Source organism: Microchirus variegatus, assembly GCF_963457635.1.
Source record: "Microchirus variegatus genome assembly, chromosome: 13".
Lineage (NCBI taxonomy): Eukaryota > Metazoa > Chordata > Actinopteri > Pleuronectiformes > Soleidae > Microchirus > Microchirus variegatus.
This window is the reverse complement of record NC_139814.1, coordinates 6,295,858-6,315,826: the sequence shown is the minus strand read 5'-3', so window position 1 is coordinate 6,315,826 and position 19,969 is coordinate 6,295,858. Positions and strand designations below refer to the sequence as shown.

The 19,969-nt window shown below is 41.2% G+C and overlaps 1 protein-coding gene across 1 annotated transcript in view; it reads right to left on the bottom strand.

Annotated features, from left to right (window-relative positions):
- The window catches only part of csmd3b (CUB and Sushi multiple domains 3b), a gene marked incomplete at both ends in the record, with an annotated part of 347,168 nt that overhangs the window by 153,894 nt on the left and 173,305 nt on the right, over nt 1-19,969 (bottom strand). The window contains one exon of the mRNA XM_083899904.1: nt 6,125-6,332. Coding sequence (XP_083756030.1) covers nt 6,125-6,332 — 208 coding nt within the window. The remainder of the gene's footprint in view (nt 1-6,124; nt 6,333-19,969) is intronic.

Below are 19,969 nucleotides of genomic sequence, written 5' to 3'. Positions count from 1 at the left end.
TATTCTAATTAAGATGCTCCACTTGGTTTCAAGGGCAACTGATTTTTGAAAAAACAAAAATGTAAAAGTTGTTTGTGTGTTTGTGTGGGAGCACATACCGATGTGTGTCTGCATTCTGCGAGGATCACAGACACTTAGAACATACTACTCTCAAAGGCACAGGCTCATTTCTCTGTTCACAAGTGTCTATGTGAGATGGAGCAAGTGTGTGTGTGTGTGTGTGTGTGTGTGTGTGTGTGTGTGTGTGTGTGTGTGTGTGTGTGTGTGTGTGTGTGTGTGTGTGTGTGTGTGTGTGTGTTAATGTGTGTGTTTGAGGGAAAACATGGAAAACTGATAAACACGTCAAAGATTCATGCAAAAACGTGCATGTTCAGCCGTTAGCTTTCTCTGTTGATTGCCAAGCAATTTAGCTATTTAGCATTTAGCATCTTCCTTATAATTGCTAATGATAATTGGTATGGTGGCACTTAGTGTTGCGCAGCAATTGTTAAAGAATGAGGCAGTATAATCTAGTTTCACTACAACAAAATGTCCATCATGAAACTGTTGTATTTCCATCCATTGAGTTTCAGGATAAATGTTTATCCGACTAAGTTAAATCTCAGTGTGTGAACAGCGTTCTGGGGACATCACATGGTGCAGTGTCAACTGTGGAGTATTTTTTAATGATCAGGCGTCGAGTTTCCTGAATGTAGCCCTGCCTGTGTGACTAAAATAGAAAGATCATCAGTTTGTTTTGCAACCATTTGCACAGGCATTTAAGCCATTTGGAAGATGAGTATTTTTCTAATAGGTTAGTGTTTAATGCAAATTTCTGTTAAATTAAAGTGGAAAAATATTCACAGAGACAGCATATTATGATTTCATATTTTGTGGTTATTATGTCCATAATAAGTTTTCGGGATGTATTTATAAAGACTTGTATAAAAACTGCCATTTGGAAATTATGTCATGAGTCTTGGGATTTCTTGGGGGCACTCCCATTAGCAAAAACATCTTCTAATACATTCTTAAATTCTCAGGTAATTGTGTGAATATTTATCAGTTCTCTGCCTCTGGTTGTTCCCGTAAAAAAAAATTATATAAATTATATTAAATATTTATAATTCGGAAAACACATAAATGCATTAAAGGTGACATCCGACCAATGAAAAACACTTAAAATGCTAATGAAGTGTGCATAATTGTTTCACAGCAACAAAAACAGCAACAGTGATAATCCTTAACCCATGCACTTTGGGAAAGTGTGCTTTAATCTTTTGCTGGACATGTTCCCGAAGAGAGACGCATTAACGCGTGTTGACTATTACGGTCCATCTATAGGGCTTTGCTCAATATGGAACTTCAAATATGCTTTGGGGGAAACACTATTTACAAAGGAAACACACCTGAAATCATATTCCTGCCAGTTCAAACACAAACAGCTGAGCCTGGTTTCCCCCATCTGAGGAGTGCTAAAAGTGCTAATGGAGTTCACAGTGAGGTCACTCTGTTGTGACAATCATCTCAAAAGGACGCCCCATTACAGAGTAGAATGTGCTAAAATAAAACAAAAAAACATTCACATTCCTCCCTGGTATATTTGGTTACAAGATCAACGCCGTTGCAAAACTGTTAATTCAATGACATAGTGATCCTGTGTCGCTGACATTGCTGATATGACTCGTGTTTAGTATGCTGGCTGCTCAACCTTTTTAATGTCATTTCAATGTGTCTCTTTCTTCCATAATCATCACCTGATGGGAGCGATAACTGAAGGTTGTTTACAGAAAAGAGGGTTGGAAACATTATTGTTTACAGAGGGACTTATTTTCCCGTCTTTTTTTTTTTCAAAGAGGACAGATTTAGTCTCCTGTACGTAGAGCAGATAAAGAAACGGGGTGCAGAGATTTCAAACATGCACACCTAATGATGAATTAATTGACTTTAATGCAAGAAAAAAACACAGACACACACATACACACAAAGACTTGTGTCACTCAGTGTTTGGAGTCTGTTATTTGCATTACAACTAATTAGCAATCAATCATCAATTGATTTGGAACCAATTTCTGCTCCATCTTGAGATGAACACGCACTTAAACCATTAGACGGCAGAAAGAGCACGACGAGCACGGCAGACGGTGTTATGTTGTGCTCCTATTTCATCTGACCAGCTGGAAAAGATGCTCGCTAGTTCGAAAAATGACAGAAAGAAAGAGAAGTAGAAAATGGCGTTTGGCAGACTATAGCAGCACGTGTCTGTGATTACTTTAATTAATGTCAAACATGACTAATGCATGTTAAACTCCCCATATGTTGCTTCAGCTCTCACTCCAACTATACGGTGCATTATGCCGCATGAACGTCTAAACGGCGAAGTCGAGCACTTCCAGCATACATTGTACCCATCCAGCCGTAAATAACCTTGATGCATTCTATTACCATAATGATCTCCAGTACTAAAAAGTACAGCATCATATACACTGTATATAAACTGTACTGTATATAAAAACAGACATTATTATGGGTCTGGAAAGGGAAGCCAACTGGGGGTAAGACTGAAATCTGAATTATCTTGAATGTACGTTAGAGTGGAGTTTGAATGTTCTCTCCGTGTGTGTGTGCATGGGTTTTCTCGGTTTCACAGTCCAAAAACATGCATATTAAACATGCTAAATTGACCGTAGGTGTGAGTGTGAGAGTGGATGGGTGTTCTTCACCATGTGTCCCTGTGATGGACTCCCCGCCTTTCGCCCTATGTCAGCTGGTACTGGCACCAGCGACCCTCATGTGGAGGATAAAGCGATAGAAGTTGGATGGATGGACATTAGGGGGTTGTTTGAATGAGGACTCTATATCTCTATCACTAGTTTCACATCTTAACTACAGCATGATGTCCATTTAGTAAATGATGAAACCATTTAGGATTAAATAGAAGACACACCATGGCTTGTATTGGGGCATGAACACTAACTGGAAAAAAAACAGACCCAAACCATGGGTTTGGGGTGCCATCACATTCTACACAACATCCATCCATCCATTTTCTACCATTTTTTCCTCCACATGAGGGTTGTTGGGGGGGGAGGGGGTGTTTTGCCAATCTCAGCTGACATAGGGCGATAGGCGAGGTACACCTTGGACAGGTTGGCAGTCCATCACAGAGCCACAAGCAGCCATTCACTCTCACACTCACACCTATGGTCAATTTAGAGTGACCAATTTCCCTAATCCCCAAATCTGCATGTCTTTGGACTGTGGGAGGAAACACACACACACCAACTCCATGCAGAAAGACCCTTGTCCCAATCGGGTCTGAAACAACACAGCAGAGTGCTAACCACTACATTTTATGGAAATTAATCAAATTGCAGAGTTGCTGTGTAGTTCTCAGGGAATGATGACATTCAGGTCACAGGAGTAAACATAGATCACTGTCTGCCTCGAGCCGCCTATAGATGACACATGCTTTCAGATAAAGCACCTTGGTTATCCGAGTATAGAAAAACACTGATGCCACGAGGGATGTTCCAGGAAGGCAACATTACCTGGGTAATCTCTGGAACGCCAAACAAAGTTAAATTGGCACTTAGGCGTTGAAGGGCAGTCTGGTTCGTATGAAGACATTATCTAGACCATTACAACACTAACAGCCCACCTATATCAATTATGACAAAGTAAATGAGGTCAAGCCGCTAATGCCAAGTCCTGACCCCTAAATAAACTATCTATTTCACACTGTGAAGCATATATCACCATGTTAGGCTCTCCATCTTGTTGCTATTATGACATTGTTGTGTCCTCCTCATGTGTTGTCAGGAGCACTGGAGCTTGCCAATATAGCACATTCACAACAAGGCTTGCAGAGTTGCTGTGCCTCCTATGACGCGCCTGTGAGCACGGCATCACCTCAAACAAGTCATTTCAAGCCTTTTTTTTGTGATTTGATGAAGACACTCTTAACCATAGGAGCAATTTGTTTTCTACCCAGGTGAGAAGCCATTTAAGTCACTTATTTTAATGAAGTGTCTAGTGCATTCTTAGTTTTACTTAGGTATAATTGTGTGTGCTACGTGGAAAAACAAATGTGAACTTTAAGCGCTTAATAACATGGATAATGAAGAGAACACATTCTTAAAGGTGTGTATGTCAGGTATGGTTTTGGGGAAAATCTGTGCAGTTTCTTTACTTTAACATTAAATACTAATTGTGTCAACTCCTCATGCCATCTCCGGATCTGAATTGTGCAGAGAGTCACAGAAAGTGACTTTAAACATGGTCAGCACAAGATCCCCAGTTATTGACAGCCCTGCAGCTGTTTTTAAACCCATGCTCTGCATCATAATGCTCACCTTTTAGCAAAATCCATAACCATATTATCAGCCCGCTTGCAAAATAAAAAGGCCCCTTGTTTTGGGGAAACATGAACACAACATGTTTTATGGCACAAGGTAGTCAATTCAGCAAGTGAATAACTTGACACGAGTCATGATGCCAGTGAGCCTAAATCACACACTACCAATCACCACCATATTGTCCCCTAAAGGCCAGAATCCAAGCATTATATACTGGTCATAAATACTCCTAAGAAGGTAATTCTTCGCAGCAGTAAAGTTTTATGTGTGCCCACGGTTCAAAGTAAAAGCTTGACAAAAATGATCGTAATGGCCATTAATTTGTTACAAATAGGAAGCGCTGAAAAACACAAAAGTGCCTCTGTTCCTGTTTTTGTATTTGTGTTCATCCCAGATTTTATGTGGAATAACAGAGTGTGGGGCTGGGATTTTTTTTTTCTAATGTGGAACAACACATCTAGGAAATAAAAGTACATATATTACTTATGATTAGCCACCAACTTAGTATACCAGACCCCTTAGATGTTGTTGAATAGTGCTGTATTTACACACTTCAGTTGGTGCGTGGCCCTGCTTTTTTAAAATCCTCACAAATAGTCACATTAACTGATTGACTTTTTATAATCAAATAAATATCCATACCCATGCCTACACACGTGTTGAATGCATCTTATATCATGATTGCACAGAAATCCATTCACTGTACATTAATTCTCATGCACATGAGTGTGAAATGTGAATAGAAACACTAACCCTCTCCATTATTAAATAATTACACATGCACAAACAGTAATATCCCTGACCGTGATGAGATTCAGATGGGTTACAGCAGCAGCTGTTGCTGATCGATACTCTAATTTCCCCACCAGTCAATAAGCAGGCAGAGTTATGAAATGTTATTATGAGGGAATGATCTGAAACACGTGACGAACAACAGGAACCACGGAGAGCCATTAAAAGTCAAATGATGGGCTCGCAAAGACACACAGAGGCACTCTACAGTGTCCCAACTTCAACTAAAAACACACCACATGTTACAATTTAATGATTATGGGATGAAGGCTCACAATTTGTCCCTTTAGGAAATAAAAGTCCATGTGAAAATATCATGAAAAACTCAACTGCTATAATTCAAAAACAAAAAAAAGTATACTTTATATCTGTGTTGATGTTTTTTTTTTTTATCGGCACTTTTTACTGGAGTTTTGCCTTGTTTTTATTATCTCCTCTAACTTTTTTTTTATCACTTTACTCCAAGTGTGGTTAAACTGTATCATAAATTCAGCAACATCTTGACGGCGCTATCTCAAAAAAGCGTCAGCCATTATTTTTTGTTAAGGGTATGGATCAGGACCGCATCACATATGCCACAAACAAAAGTACATTAGGGCTCTACAGCGCATCCATTATACTGATACACACACATTGTTTTTTCTGTTCCGTGAAATAGTGACTATTACAACATTTTAAATCAGATCACAAGAGCTATGACTTATGATGCTCCTATAAATTATGTTGCTGGATAAACATGTTTTTCTTTTTCAAAATCCAGCCACTTACATCTGACTATGTGTCCTGTGCGCCTCTGCAATTTAATGCTGAACTATGACTCATACCGCCATTGCAATTCAGACATGGATGTGAAACATAAAATACTGAATAATACGGAATGAAAATGATAAACAGACGTCTCTAGCACCATCACATTACCACATTGCTCACCAAAATAACAACTGGGACAGACGCACATGAATAAATAAAGTATATGAGTTTAGAAAGTGACTCACCATATGGTTGGTGGTTCAGATCCCTCCACTTCCAGGAAGTCATACTTCTCCTCTGTCTGGAAGTCTGTAAAGATGACAGAGATGGTGTCTCCAGGTTCGGCCAATAGGATCCAAGTACAGTCGGCCTGGTTATTATAGTTGCCGGGGTAACCGGGACTGGTCACCACCCCACTGCCGCCCCTCACAGTGCCCCCACATGTGTCCTCAGCTGTCAATCAAATCAGAGTGACAAATAGAAAACCTGGGTTAGGGAGAGGAGGAGGGACTGAGGGGGCGGACTTTTTTTCTTTTCTTTTTTGACTTAAATTTCTTGCTTTTTGGGATAAATACTTTTGGTTTTGACAGCTTTACAGGATGGGACGGGTCAATTCAAAAATGTTTCTGGAGTAATTTTGCTGTCCAAATTAGCAACTGAGGTCTGATTCTCAAACGATCTAGCATTTCTCGGCCAAGTTGATTTCAGGTCGGCCAGCCCAAATCCCCACCTCTCTCTCTTTGAGGCGACTGCTCTTGATTTACATTATTTTAGTGTATTCACTCTGCTCTCAACTCTGAAAGTTACTTTGTGGCTTGATTGTTAGAAATGGATGAAAATATGGAGCTCTTACATCACACTTCAGTTATGAAGTAGATATTAAAAAAAGAATATACATATATGCTAATGTGTAAGTAGTTATTTTACACCTGTTATCATACATTTAAATCTTAATTTGGCTGGCAGATTAAGGAGAATGTTTTTCACCAGTTAGAATCAGGGGCGGGGTTTAAGGATTAGGCTGCAGTTCCTGTCACGCTCAGAGCTACTGTCCTCTCTCCTTTCTCTCCAATCACAGAGCTCCGCTCTCGTCTCCTCCAATCACCACCAAGGAAATGTAAGATTTGATTCCCAATCGGTTGGTTTACTGGTTTTGGTCTCTCTTTTTTTAATCCTCATTGAGTTTCAGAGCACGTAAACCAAGATGTGATGATTGATTTGCCTGATTTTCCCAAATTGATGATCACATCTGATGGATAGGGTTCAGATTTGATAGTCGTGCTGATTGCTGTATAACAGATAAAGACACATGGATTGCGCTGTGCACACGGCATAAATTATACACATATAATTTATACAGTTACACTCACTGAGAAAAAAAACATACTACATTGGACCTTGTTGTGTCACTGGGACATTGATTGTTTGGCAAAATATCAAAGTAGACCGGGCTTTATTCCATTGTTTTTCTTTGAACGAGAAGAAAAGGCCAGTTATGAAACGCTTCCTCTTCAAAGAAAATCAAGCCCAGTCAAAAATCCACTGCCCCAGTGATAAAAGATTCAATGATATACCTTTTTTCTTAGAGCGTACAAGTCCAACTGTAAACAAGGTATAAATTATATCTGTATAATTTATAGTTATACATAAAAGAGGCAATACTGTATGTAACACACTCTTACAGCAGACATGCATTTTCCCTTCACACCAGTGAGTACAATTTGGGATGGCACACAGTCTATATTACTCCACAGCACATCACGATGATATCATCGGTATTTAGAGAAGACAGAGAACCATGAGATGTGTGCTCTCCTAAACTGCACTCACTGATAAGCAGGAAAAGACACATCCTTTATAAGAGTGTAGACAGGCACTGTCAGGTATACATGCACATCCTTCAGGCTCGTCCTGGCAGTGGGGCCCTGGGGGCTGCATGTACAGATGACAGATAAAGTAAGCACCAAGCCAAACTCCTCCCACAGGAGGGCGGGGTAAAGAGAATGACTGTGGTCCAAGACTCACACGGAGCAACAGACAATAACTAATAGAAATGAATAGAAACATACTATAGGAATTGGACGGAACACAGTGCACTGAGTCGAGACAGGAAATACATAGAGACTTTCAGGGTAACATAAATAGATAAGAGCAAACGGAGACAAACTGAAGAAGAGTGAGAAAGAAAAAAAATAGTCAAGACCCAGACTGAAACAGACAAGGGGTTGAAACAAAGTGCATCAGATCGTAAGAAAACAACAGCATGAAGCAGAAGACAAAGGCTGTCCGATAAACTTCAAGATAGACTGAGATTTTTTTTCTTCCCCAACAAACCACAGTGAGAAGTTGGGGGGAACAAAGCATGCTATTCAGTTGCCTCCGTCTCATTAAAACTCCGGCTTGTGTCAAAGTGCGTCAGCATAAGCTGGTAGTCAAAAATGTGTGCAGTTGAAATAATAGCACGCATTGTCCCAAAGTATGAGTGCAGAGGTGTTGTAAGGGAATGTGTTATTTATTCATTTATAATTAATTCACCGCTAACAGCCGGCTGACACAGGTGGACACGGACAGAGAGACAGAGAGACGGGGATGACACTCGGAGACAGACCATTTGTTTATCCAGACAGACAGTCAGTCACTCAGCAGCTCGACAGGGAGATTTGGGTAAATGACTCAACACCTCCAACCAAGACCCAGTGAGACCCCCAATCACATTTGCAGCTGTGTGTGTGTGTGTGTGTGTGTGTGTCCCTACACTGTGGGAGACAGACCAGCTTGCAGGTTGACAGCAGTCACATCATGACAACAGGACGTCTGTGAGCACTGGCGGACGTACATGAGCGTGCGTGTACACACACACACACACACACACACACACACACACACACACACACACACACACACACACACACACACACACACACACACACACACACACACACACACACACACACACACACACACACACACACACACACACACACACACACACACACACACACACTCATTCACACCTCTTACCACCCTCCAGCCTATCGACATGCCAGTGACAGATGACAGACAGGTGCAGAGGGCTTAAGGTGCACTGGAATGTAGGTCTTATTAAAGAAGGGAAAGTAACTAGGGAAATAAAAAAAAATAAAAAGATGATGTTGAAGGTATTTCAGCCGATGATGTTATCCATAAAAGTCATTATATTAACATAAGAAAAATTGACTGTGATTGGGGGGCCCACGGTTGGTGTAGTGGTTAGCACTCTTGCCTTTGCAGCAAGAAGACCCAGGTTCCTGCGTTCGAGCCCCGTTTGGAACAACTTCGGAACAAGGGCCTTTCTGCAAGGAGTTTGCATGTTCTCCCTGTGTGTACGTGGGTTTTCTCCGGGTTCTCCGGCTTCCTCCCACAGTCCAAAAACATGCAATATGGGGATTAGGTGAAGTGGTCACTCTAAATTGACTGTAGGTGTGAGAGTGTGAGTGAATGGTTGTTTGTCTCTATATGTGGCCCTGTGATGGACTGGCAAGCTGTCCAGGGTGTACCTCGCGTATCGCCCAATGTCACATGGGATGGGCACAGCACCCCCCGCGACCCTCTGTTGGAGGATAAAGCGGTAGAAAATGGATGGATGAATGGACTGTGATTGGGAATTTAAAAAAACCTGAAAGCCACACTGATGGTGATGATGATGTAACTATGGGTACGTTCATATTAGCAGCCACAGTGTTCAAAATTCGATTCACTTCCAATTCAGATTTGACAATTCGATTTCACAACTACAAGTGTCTTTTTCATCTTCCACGTGGAAGAAAATGACGTCTCAAATGGGACACATGCACACAACAACAGAAAATGTCATTTTTGTGACATTCTAATCTTTAATTATGCACATATTCTTATAACCAGACCTGTTGTACAATATAAACAGCCCTAACTTAGGATAAGATACCTTTCAATGTTCCCTTACTAGATACTAAGATACCAGACAAGTCTTAGTAACTATATGTATCAGACCTGGCACACTGCTTGCCATAATCTGCAATGAAGCCTTACTGTTCAGGTGTCAAGTCTCAGTTCTCCTCAGATCTGAGCTGTCTTCAATACAATCTTTCCATCATTGATCATCTCACCTGATAATCAAACATCTGAGCGACACTCATGTTGAAGCAGAAGACGTAAATGGAAGCTGTCACTGCACATTTATGGGTGAGTTTTAGCCCACGAGGTCCTCCACTGTTGTGGACGTCAACGCTCTGCACATGCGTATGGACGAAAGACGCATGGATTTTGAAAAAATTACTCAATTAATCGATCATAGATCAAGCTTTTTTCACCATTAAAACAAGATTTCTGCTTCTTAAATGTGAATAGTTTCTGGTTTCTTTGCTCCATATCATTAAAACTGAATAATTTTGGTTCACGGACGAAAAGATTTCTTTGGCTAATCGAGATAATGATCGACAGATTCAGCGATTGTTCATTGTTGCAGTATAGGGTATCTGATCTAGAACCATAAACTGATGTGACGCAAATCTGAAATCAGATTTCTGCGGCGACACAACCCTGAAAAAACTCCGCTATGAGTCACTTTTGCCTAATAATGTAGTTCATCTAGCTGCCACGTGATGCAATTAGCATCATCACAGATTCTGTTGTGTGTCACCGCAGTAACGGCAGAGCTGTGCAGCAACCGCTTCAGGAACATCTGCTCTAATAAAAAGTGACATTTGCTGCGTACTCATGGGGAGAGGGTGAGAAGTCCAGGTACCTATAGCCAAGACTGATTACCGTCTGGTAAATGTGCGTGCATCAGGAATTACATGGGACTAGTCAGCTTTCCATGTTGCACATGTTAATTTTGGCAACTCCTGCCCCATTAATCATGATAGGACATCTGTGTGACAGTGTTTAATATTACCGTGTCTGCCTCACATTAGCCTCATCCTGTCACTTCCCTCTCTATCTCTGCTGTAGTTTAAAATGAATATGTCACTGTAAAAACAACAAAAGTTACTATAAAAAGCAGGTCACTCGTTATAGTGCATTGAATTATCTTTGGAATCCTAAACCTTTTGAACTGACTCAAAGAGTAGAATTTCATTACATACGAGTCTGCTCAGGTTATAGGAGGATACATTAAATCAAGAAGGATTTAATTCAATATGTCCCTGACAACCAGGGAGCACTGAGGTGCTTGAACTGAGTTTTGCTTTAAAATGAGACACAAAAATTGATGTGATCGATTATTGAATTAAAATAGAATGACTCATAGTGAAGTCATTTGTTTCTGGAGAGCGACAGAGACACAAAGATGATTTAGAGCTCCTTCTCTCTTAATAATCTGTATATACACTAACATATACATCACTATGTCAGTATTACAATTCAAATGATTAAATTTTCTTGTCATATTTACTTGTATTAGTATTAGTCCAGTGGCTGTGTTGCATTTTAGTTTGTGGAAAACTTTTGTTTAGCTAATTTTTTTTATTGTTTTTATGTGTTATGATGTCTGTGATATGATGCCTTCTTAAATGGTAAATTGCACTTTTTCGAGTCTTGACGACCACTCAAACACTTCTTATGTGTTCACACACTGCCAGCACAGCCGTCAGGAGGAACGTGGGGTAGCAAATCTGGGAATAAATCCCCTAATCTTCCAGTTGAAAGGCATCTTGCTTGATCACTAAATCCCGTGGTATACTTCCGTGCACATGACAAGTGCGCGTCGCATATAGCTGACCCTGGTATAATCGCGCGTCAGGGTCCTGTAGTATCTCACTTCACCATCGGGCGGCGGTACAAGTCTGGACACAGGGAATGTGTCCTATTCCATGCGTCCCTCAGACACGTCTGGTTCGAGCGGCTCACAGCTGAAAGGCTCGTAGGGCAGGGGAGTCAGGGTGTCAGCTGGTTTGAGGGTCTCCAGGTCGAGGCTAAGATGACTATCCTTGGCGACTACTTCTTCTGTTTTTTTCTGCTTGCTGAGCGGGGCTTAATTCTCCACCTAATTCTGTTCACACATGTGCTCTCCAAATGCACCCAACCCAGTACCCCAGAGCCTTAAGTTACCGCCGCCCCTTGATTTGACTTTAGCGCCTTAGAGTGCCTTAGAGAATCAACATCCGACTTTAAAGACAAATATCAAACATCACTTTTGTTTTGATTTTTATAAGAGGCTCTGCAGAGAAAAAGGCAGCCGTGATAATATTTTCCCTCCCGGGCATTACACACAGACACGAAGATGAAAGAGAGGAAAAAAAAAAAAAGGAGCATAGAAGGTAAACTTTCTGAGATCATTGATTCTGATTTGATTTCATCATGGAGGCCAACTTGGGTAAATCTACAGGCGAGTGAGCACTTTGAAATGTGGCTGCACAGTTTAGCGGTTCTTTGTACTCTGTTTACATTTCAGACTGCAAACCTGGGAGAAGCTGAACACATGCTCATGCCCCGGCGCACTGACCCATAAGAACAGGGAGAGTGTATGTGCAGGATGTGTGTGTGTGTGTGGGTGATGAAAAGATAAAGGTTGAGCTCATGTTGCCCCTTTCTTTGCTCTCTCTCCATCTCTCTCTCCCTTCTATTACGTTAACATTATGTTTTTAGTTTCAAACAGCAAATCTCCCCCTTAACCTTCCTCTCATCATTTCCTGTGTATCGCTCCGTTCTTCCCTTCACGCTTCCTTCCCTCGTCCCCATTCATCCTCCACTCTCTCAGGCTCCCGAGTCCACTTCCTTCTCAATCATCCTTCCTAACTCTGCCCAACTCACCCTCCCTCACCCGTTTTCTTTCATGGCCTGGGGTGCTTTGATCACTCCTTCTTAGCCTCATCCTGCCACCCTCTCTCCCTCCCATTCATCCCCCCTTTTCCCACTGTGCTGTCATCAATATCGCAGTCATCTGAGGATTCCTTCTTTATCCTGTTTCACTATGTCTTTCTTTAAGATCTTACTTACGCTCGGCATTCCACTCTCTGTCTCTCTCTCTCCATCTCTCCCTCTCTCTCTCAGCTGATTGATTTTATGTGTAATGGCTTTTCTGGCCTCATCTCTTTCTCTCCACTTGCTGTTTCTTACTCCTCATCCTTTCCTTCTGTCCCATAACTCCATCTCTTTCCTGCATCACTTTGATAGTCAGATCACTATCACTTTCAGATCAGTGTACACACACACACACACACACATGCACGCACACACAGACAGACTTTCAATCACAGAAGGCCCAGTGTGCTGTCAGCCTCTAAGGATTATGGGCCATCTACATCATCCTCTCCTCTCCTCTGTCTCCTCTGGCTGTATCCATCCATCCCCTCTGCTCTCTTATCTACATCCACCCACCCATCCATAAACCTCTTGCCCCCTATATGCTGTGAAGCTGAATATATAGCTGCCCCCTTTTCTCCCCCACCACTCCATCTGTACCTTTCATACCTGAGTTTACCTGCGATGATTGACAGGAGACAGGAAGAAAACTATTGCATGCATTTGATTCCCAGTTTGGTTTGATGTTCATTTCCTCCAGGTCTGAGACGTCCTGGCTGCCGGACATTCATAAAGTTAAGTTAGCAGCTGCAGACATAAATTTAGTTTTTCATCCAGACTGCCACCACTTTGATCAGTGTTTCCTTCGAACAAAAGGAGCTTTGCTGGGGTTTGTGAATGTTTGATTACAGCCGGGAAATCATTGTGGTCATGCTAAAAAGACAATAAAAGAAACCAACATCAACCAACTTAATTAAATAATAAGTCAACACCAATCTCCAGACTCAGTGTTACAGCTGATGCTATGCTTTTTTTTGTGTGGAAAGTCCGGCCTTCTCCATTTTGGCCGGACTTTCCACAAGTTTATTAAGCCAATGGGAAAAAGATTATCTCAATCTGTATCTGAAAAAACTAAATTGAACAAAAACTGTAATGTACGATGGGGTATTAGGGCCACTTTGCTAGAAAAAAATAAAAAATCACAGACTTTGAGAATAAAGTTTTAATTAACGAGAATAAAGTCATACATTTAGAAGATTTAAGTAGATTTGTAAATTTACAAGGATAAAGTCGTAAATTCACTGCTGTTTTAGAAAAGGAGAGTTGAAATGAGGGCTGTGAAACCTAATCTTTTGGCACATCAGCATCACATTGTCATCAAGTATCAGGACTTTAAAAATAATATCTTTCCCGCAGAAAGAACCAGGCGGACCTGGAGGAAATCGCTGCTTTTGTGGAGGGGAAAATAGCTGGAACTGGTCGACTGCAGGGATATTGGTGGATGCATCAGCGGGCCATTCGGAGGGGTTTTGTGGTGTTTCAAGAAACAATCTGACTGATAATTAATTATAATTAATTATTTTTGGATCCAGAAGGAGTCGACTTCATTCTCATAACTTATTCTAGTAAGTTAAGACTTTATTCTCGAAGTCTGTGAATGTTTTCTCAATGTGGCCCTAATACTCCGTCATAGTAATGCCTACCTTTAAAATAAAAATAACAATAATGTCCATTACATTCAACAGGACACAACACTGATTAAGCTTATCAAGTCTGCAAACACAACGAAGCACCAACAAAAAGTTATTAAAAAGTCTGCTGCTCAAAAATCCCCGTCTTTGACAGGATAAACACTTCTTGACCCCGTCTGCCCCCGTCGTGCTGCTGTATACACACACAACGCTCCCTCCATCAGGTCTGACAGCATAGGATGACAGAGACAGCATACAAATAATGTTACATCATTTCTGTTGAAGAGGGTCAAACATAGGCAGAATAATAACCTCAGCAATGACAAAAATCTCCATAAGTGATTCACTGCAGAGAGAATAAAGAGCACGGTGATGCATTACAAACATTTTCAGTTGTCTCGACTTCTGTTCTCTGCTGCGGATGTTATTTACTGGTATGACTGGTAGTTGGTTTGTCTTTCTAAACTATATTACAAGGTTTTACCAGATTAATGCCAAACTCATATAATATAGTACAATAATCATATAGATCAACGATGGACACGCACGTGTGTGTGAAGGTGAGTCAGCTCAGATTGACTCTACAGTACTCGCTGACAAGAGAAGATCATCAACACATCATCTCTTTTCCTTGAGGGTCTGTACACTCCCTCCATGCCACAATAAACAAGATTTTAGGATGTGCTGCGGGTAAACCTCGTGATTAGTCTGAACATGTGTTCATGACATTCGGATCCTTTTTTCACTTCTACACTAAGTGGAACCTCCATTTCCCTTTGGTGATGTTTTCGCTCCTACGTCGTGTGTAATGGGATACTTGACTGTTCATCAACCGGCCGTTAAGTGAAACAAAAGAACAAAGAGCTTCCTGTGATGTGTGTGACTTAATCTAGCTGTTCGTGAAATTAGTTTTGAGTTGATTTAGTGGTGCATATGAAAAAAAGATTCACCAAGCGAGCAGCGTTTGCACCATCTGGTCCTATAAAATCATCTTCCTTGGACCACGGCAGCAGACATGTCGGACTAAAAAAGGCATTCTTTTTTGTTTTTCCCTTCCTTTTTCTAAATGTAAACCCATCTGGATGAGACGCACACAGCTACTTTGTCACATGAACAGGTTTTCTTCACGCCGAGACTCTGCATTTGTGTCATCGACACCTTGTCACAAACACCAGCTTTGTGATTCCCAGGATTGCGCGATTGTTTTTTGAGAATGTGAACGCCGTGGTTACTTTTAAAGCTGTGGTTTGTGTGAGCTGCATCTATCCTGATTGAATTCTGCGAGTGCCTTAACTTGTGATCCCCGTTTGTTGGTGCAATAACTCGTCGCCACCAGAAAATACTTCCCCTCTGGGTTTTTCAGGTATCAGTGGTTGTGCCTTTGGAGCTCTGCTGCCACAACAAACCTTGAAAACTCATTCAAGTGACGAGTGTCATACTACACTTAAAGGGGACGCTTAAAAGTTTGTATGACTCACCTGTTGTGCTGCCTTTGAGTGTGACAATGGTACATTCTACTTTTCCTTGGTTTAAAGCTATTTCTTTGTTAAAATGTGTTCAAATATTGGCTGTTGCTCTTTGCTTGGCAGCATTACACTTTCATAAGCATAAAGTACACACACGTACATACATAGTAACCATGCTGACCTTTAGATCCTCCCAGCATCTGTCCAAGAATCAAAAAACATATGCTGTCTGCCAGTCACAAAAAAGCCTGACATTTAGACCAATTAGGGCAGGAAGAGTGATTTAACGTTAGAGCACCAGAAAGAGACATAAACAGAGAGGGCATTGATTGATGGACGGATTACGACCACAATTATTATTCTTACAGCAGCCACACGACTAAATATCCAAATCAAATTTGCTCCTAATAGATATTGTGAGATAAAAAATTGACTCGCATTATGGAGCCAATATTCTCCTCCTATTATTGTTGCCATCTGATGCATCTAATGACGCCACTTAATCTAAGTGTGATAAAGAGGGACAATTTGGGGGAAATAAATTATTATTAGGGAGCCTTTTAAAACAACCACAGTGTCACAGGACACATTGTTGGGTTGCTACTATCAGGGAAACATCTCTTTTACCATGTCGGCTGGAAAAATAAGCAACAGTGGAAGTGGTAAAGATTCAGTGTGATGCAGACTGTGCTACGTAACTAGTGTTGTGGAAGTAAAGTGGTACCAACCTTTACTGTTTTGCTCTCTTGTAGGAATGTCAGAAAAGAAAAAAAAGTGTAACGTATAATTAAATAGTCCACCTTTCATTTGTGGGAGTGTCTAACAGTCAGTTTATGTGTATGTTTAACAGTGTGCATGCCTCCCTGCCTTTGCCATTTGAATACCTGTGTATGTGTGTGTGTGTGTGTGTGTGTGTGTGTGTGTGTGTGTGTGTGTGTGTGTGTGTGTGTGTGTGTGTGTGTGTGTGTGTGTGTGTGTGTGTGTTTGTGCAAGCGACAGAGTCAAGGAGAGATCCAGGGTGTCATTGTGTGTGCGATGTTATCCCTGACATCTTAAACAAATAGCCGCATACAGAGAGTTTAACGCTTCGCTGCCCTGATTAAAAAAAAACATTCAACAGTTCCGTGTCCTTCCCCTTCATTTGCAGCCAGTGAGGGCAGATGTTTAACACAGAAACCACATGCAATTATTTTTCCACTGTGTTGAAAAGGTAACCTTGCTCCTTTGTGTCCCCGATAACTCAAAGCAAAAAAAATGAAGGTTCGATAAACGAAGGACCATCCAAATGTGTACATCAGTCGGTTATTGTAAGTCAAGGGCTTTGTGACACAAAGCTCCATCACATGCAAGAAAAATCACGTTCAACGCGCCTCAGGCTGTTCCACTGATCAGTCAGTAGCAGCGCAGGAAAATATAAGCTTTAAAAGTGTTGAAATCTCTAATTGTGTGTGAATATCGATGGCACGTGATATGACTCTTATGTTACAGAGGACACAAAAAAATGAACGAATGGAAGAAAAAAAATCTAAAAGTGACAGCATTTTTAAAATAGGGAATTATCAGATTACCGTCACCGTATCAAGTCACAGTTTTAAATGACTGTCACAAAGAATTTAATGGTAGAATGTCGCGTCTCTACTCGTGACAGTTTCTGAAACACTGAAACTTCAAATCATCACAACCTTACACAACCCAATCTAGAGTCTGAAAAAGCATGAAGCGTGAAGCATATGACCTGACACTGAGCAACCACAACCTCAGATCAGTATTCCAGTTCATATCCAGTTGACATTTACCCCTACATATTACATATATACTGCAGACACATGGATACAGGTCAATATTAAGAAGAACAAGTCAGCAAGTCATGTGTACTGACATCCAACCGTGTCAGTCTTTCTCAGTTCATATGGATGACCTTTGGTTAACTTTTCAAAATCAATACTTAATATATACAGCAGGACACTCATCCAGGTCATATATATTCAATATTTTTTAAGTGTCTCTCACTCCGTCAAGGGACAACAGAGATGGCAAGGGCTGTGATTAGTCCTTGGTCCAAAGTTCATCAAATTAATTCCATTCAGAAGTACCTGAAGTGGGTTTCTTCGTCCATGTCCCTCATCGGTCCAATAAAACTGTTAAATTTGCCTGCCATCAGTCTTAATACATTTAGTGGACGTACATACCACTTCCGGACACGTCTCCTCATTATCTCATGTCCCCATTTTTGTATCAAAAGTATCTGTGTTTCAATGTTATTCAGCTGCAACAACAACAGACGGCAGTCTTTCTCTGTCGCTCTCGGACGCCATTGCTCAATGTAACCATAAGTACAACAACCTTGCGTATCGACCCCTACTGATTGGGTGGGAAATTGCAGTGCGTAACCAGCTGGTGTAAAGCAGCTGTTTTCAGTGTTTTGGTTTTCTACCGCTTTATCCTTCATAGGAGGATAAGCGGTAGGGTGCTGTGCCAATCTCAGGGTACACCCTGGACAGTTTGCCAGTCCATCGCAGGGCCACATAGAGACTATTTAGAATGAGTTAATTAAAAAAGATTTGTTCAGTATTTCCTGCATGACCGGAGCACAGACTCTGTCTGACACAGTTACTGATCTGAAATACAGCGGCAGGGGTTGTGATGTGGCTCGCCGGGCTAAATACACAATTTAGACATTTCCTTGGTAACTGGCAGAAATGAATGCATGTTTTTAGGATTCTAGTCTTTATAAGTAACCGATCTACAGTTCAGCATTGGTCGGCTTGATTCTTGTGTCGGATGTCGCCGCCATGACTCTTCCTGTGACGGCAGCCTGACGACATCACGCATGGTGTCAGCTAAGCCCGCTTGGAACTTCGCCAGAGCAGGTACCAAAAACAGTATCAGGTACTGCTGCTAATGGAAAGGCAAAATTACCGTACTGTACCGAGGGCGAGGCATTCCACGCTAGTGAAAAAAAGGGCTATAGTCAGGGCAGCAATTTGCTTTGTTTGGATAAGAAATGCAAGTGATATCAGTAGAAATGCGACATATAGTATATCATTAACAGAGCTGCATCTGCCCCCCTCTCACATAGTGCATATATTGATCGGGTTCTGCATTAGTTGAATAAAAAAAAAAAAAAAAAAGAAGCTTTTAGGCTAAATACAGTGAGGCATATTCAGTCTGTATTAGGTCAGACAACATGTCTGTATGACCACAGCTGCTGGACATACAGACAGGGACTAAACGGATGTTAAAGTGTGGTGTTTGTGAGCAGAGAGTCTGCTGCAAAGAGAATAAGGGACACAAGTGATGGGATGAGATAAAAAGGAAAAGTTTTTAAAGCAAATAGGTTGATTTATAATAGGTTATGAATATATTTGATGTAATCTGACCTGCAAATAAGAGGTGAATTAACAGCCATGCAGACCCAAGTCCTCTACTTTGTAATTTCAATGTTCAGACTACTTTTCCACTCACTCGAATAAAATCATTTTGAAATTGAGAAGCTTTTCAAGAGCTGCCCCTAATTCAATGCTACAGAGTTCCCATTTAACCTTAACACCATTAACAGAACGCCAGGTTCTTTTTTCACAAAAGAGGCCACAGATGCATTAACTTGCAATTTGTAATGTATCTATCGATCATCTGGCTGTCATGGCATTCTAAGGGTTGGCAAGAAGGAGTGAGAGGGAGAGAGGGAGAGAGAGAGACATGTTAGAGGAGGTAAAGACAGATGTCAGAGCGAGCCAAGATGATGACAGATGAATGACTGACTGGCCGAAAGAACGGAAAAGCAATTAGAAGACAAAACAGAAGCAGAGAGAGAGAGAAGTGTGGGGGGGGGGATGAGAAGGAAGATGGATGAATATTAGATACAGATGGACCAAGACAGCAACTGAGAGGATTAGCAAGAACAATAGCAAGATAAGTAAATGGATAGAGAAATGTGAATGGAGATAAAGAAACAGAGGCGGAGGCATGCAGATAGGCTAAATTGTGACGAAACCACATACAGGAAAGGAGCATGGGAGATCAACAGATAAAACAATCTGAAAGTAAGAATTCCAGATAAAATCACCCAGAGAAATAGATAGATACGGAACGAGCCTCAAAATGTGTGTGTGTGTGTGTGTGTGAGGAAGTCGGGCGGGAGCTTATGAGGATCGAAAGATGATGAAAATGTCTT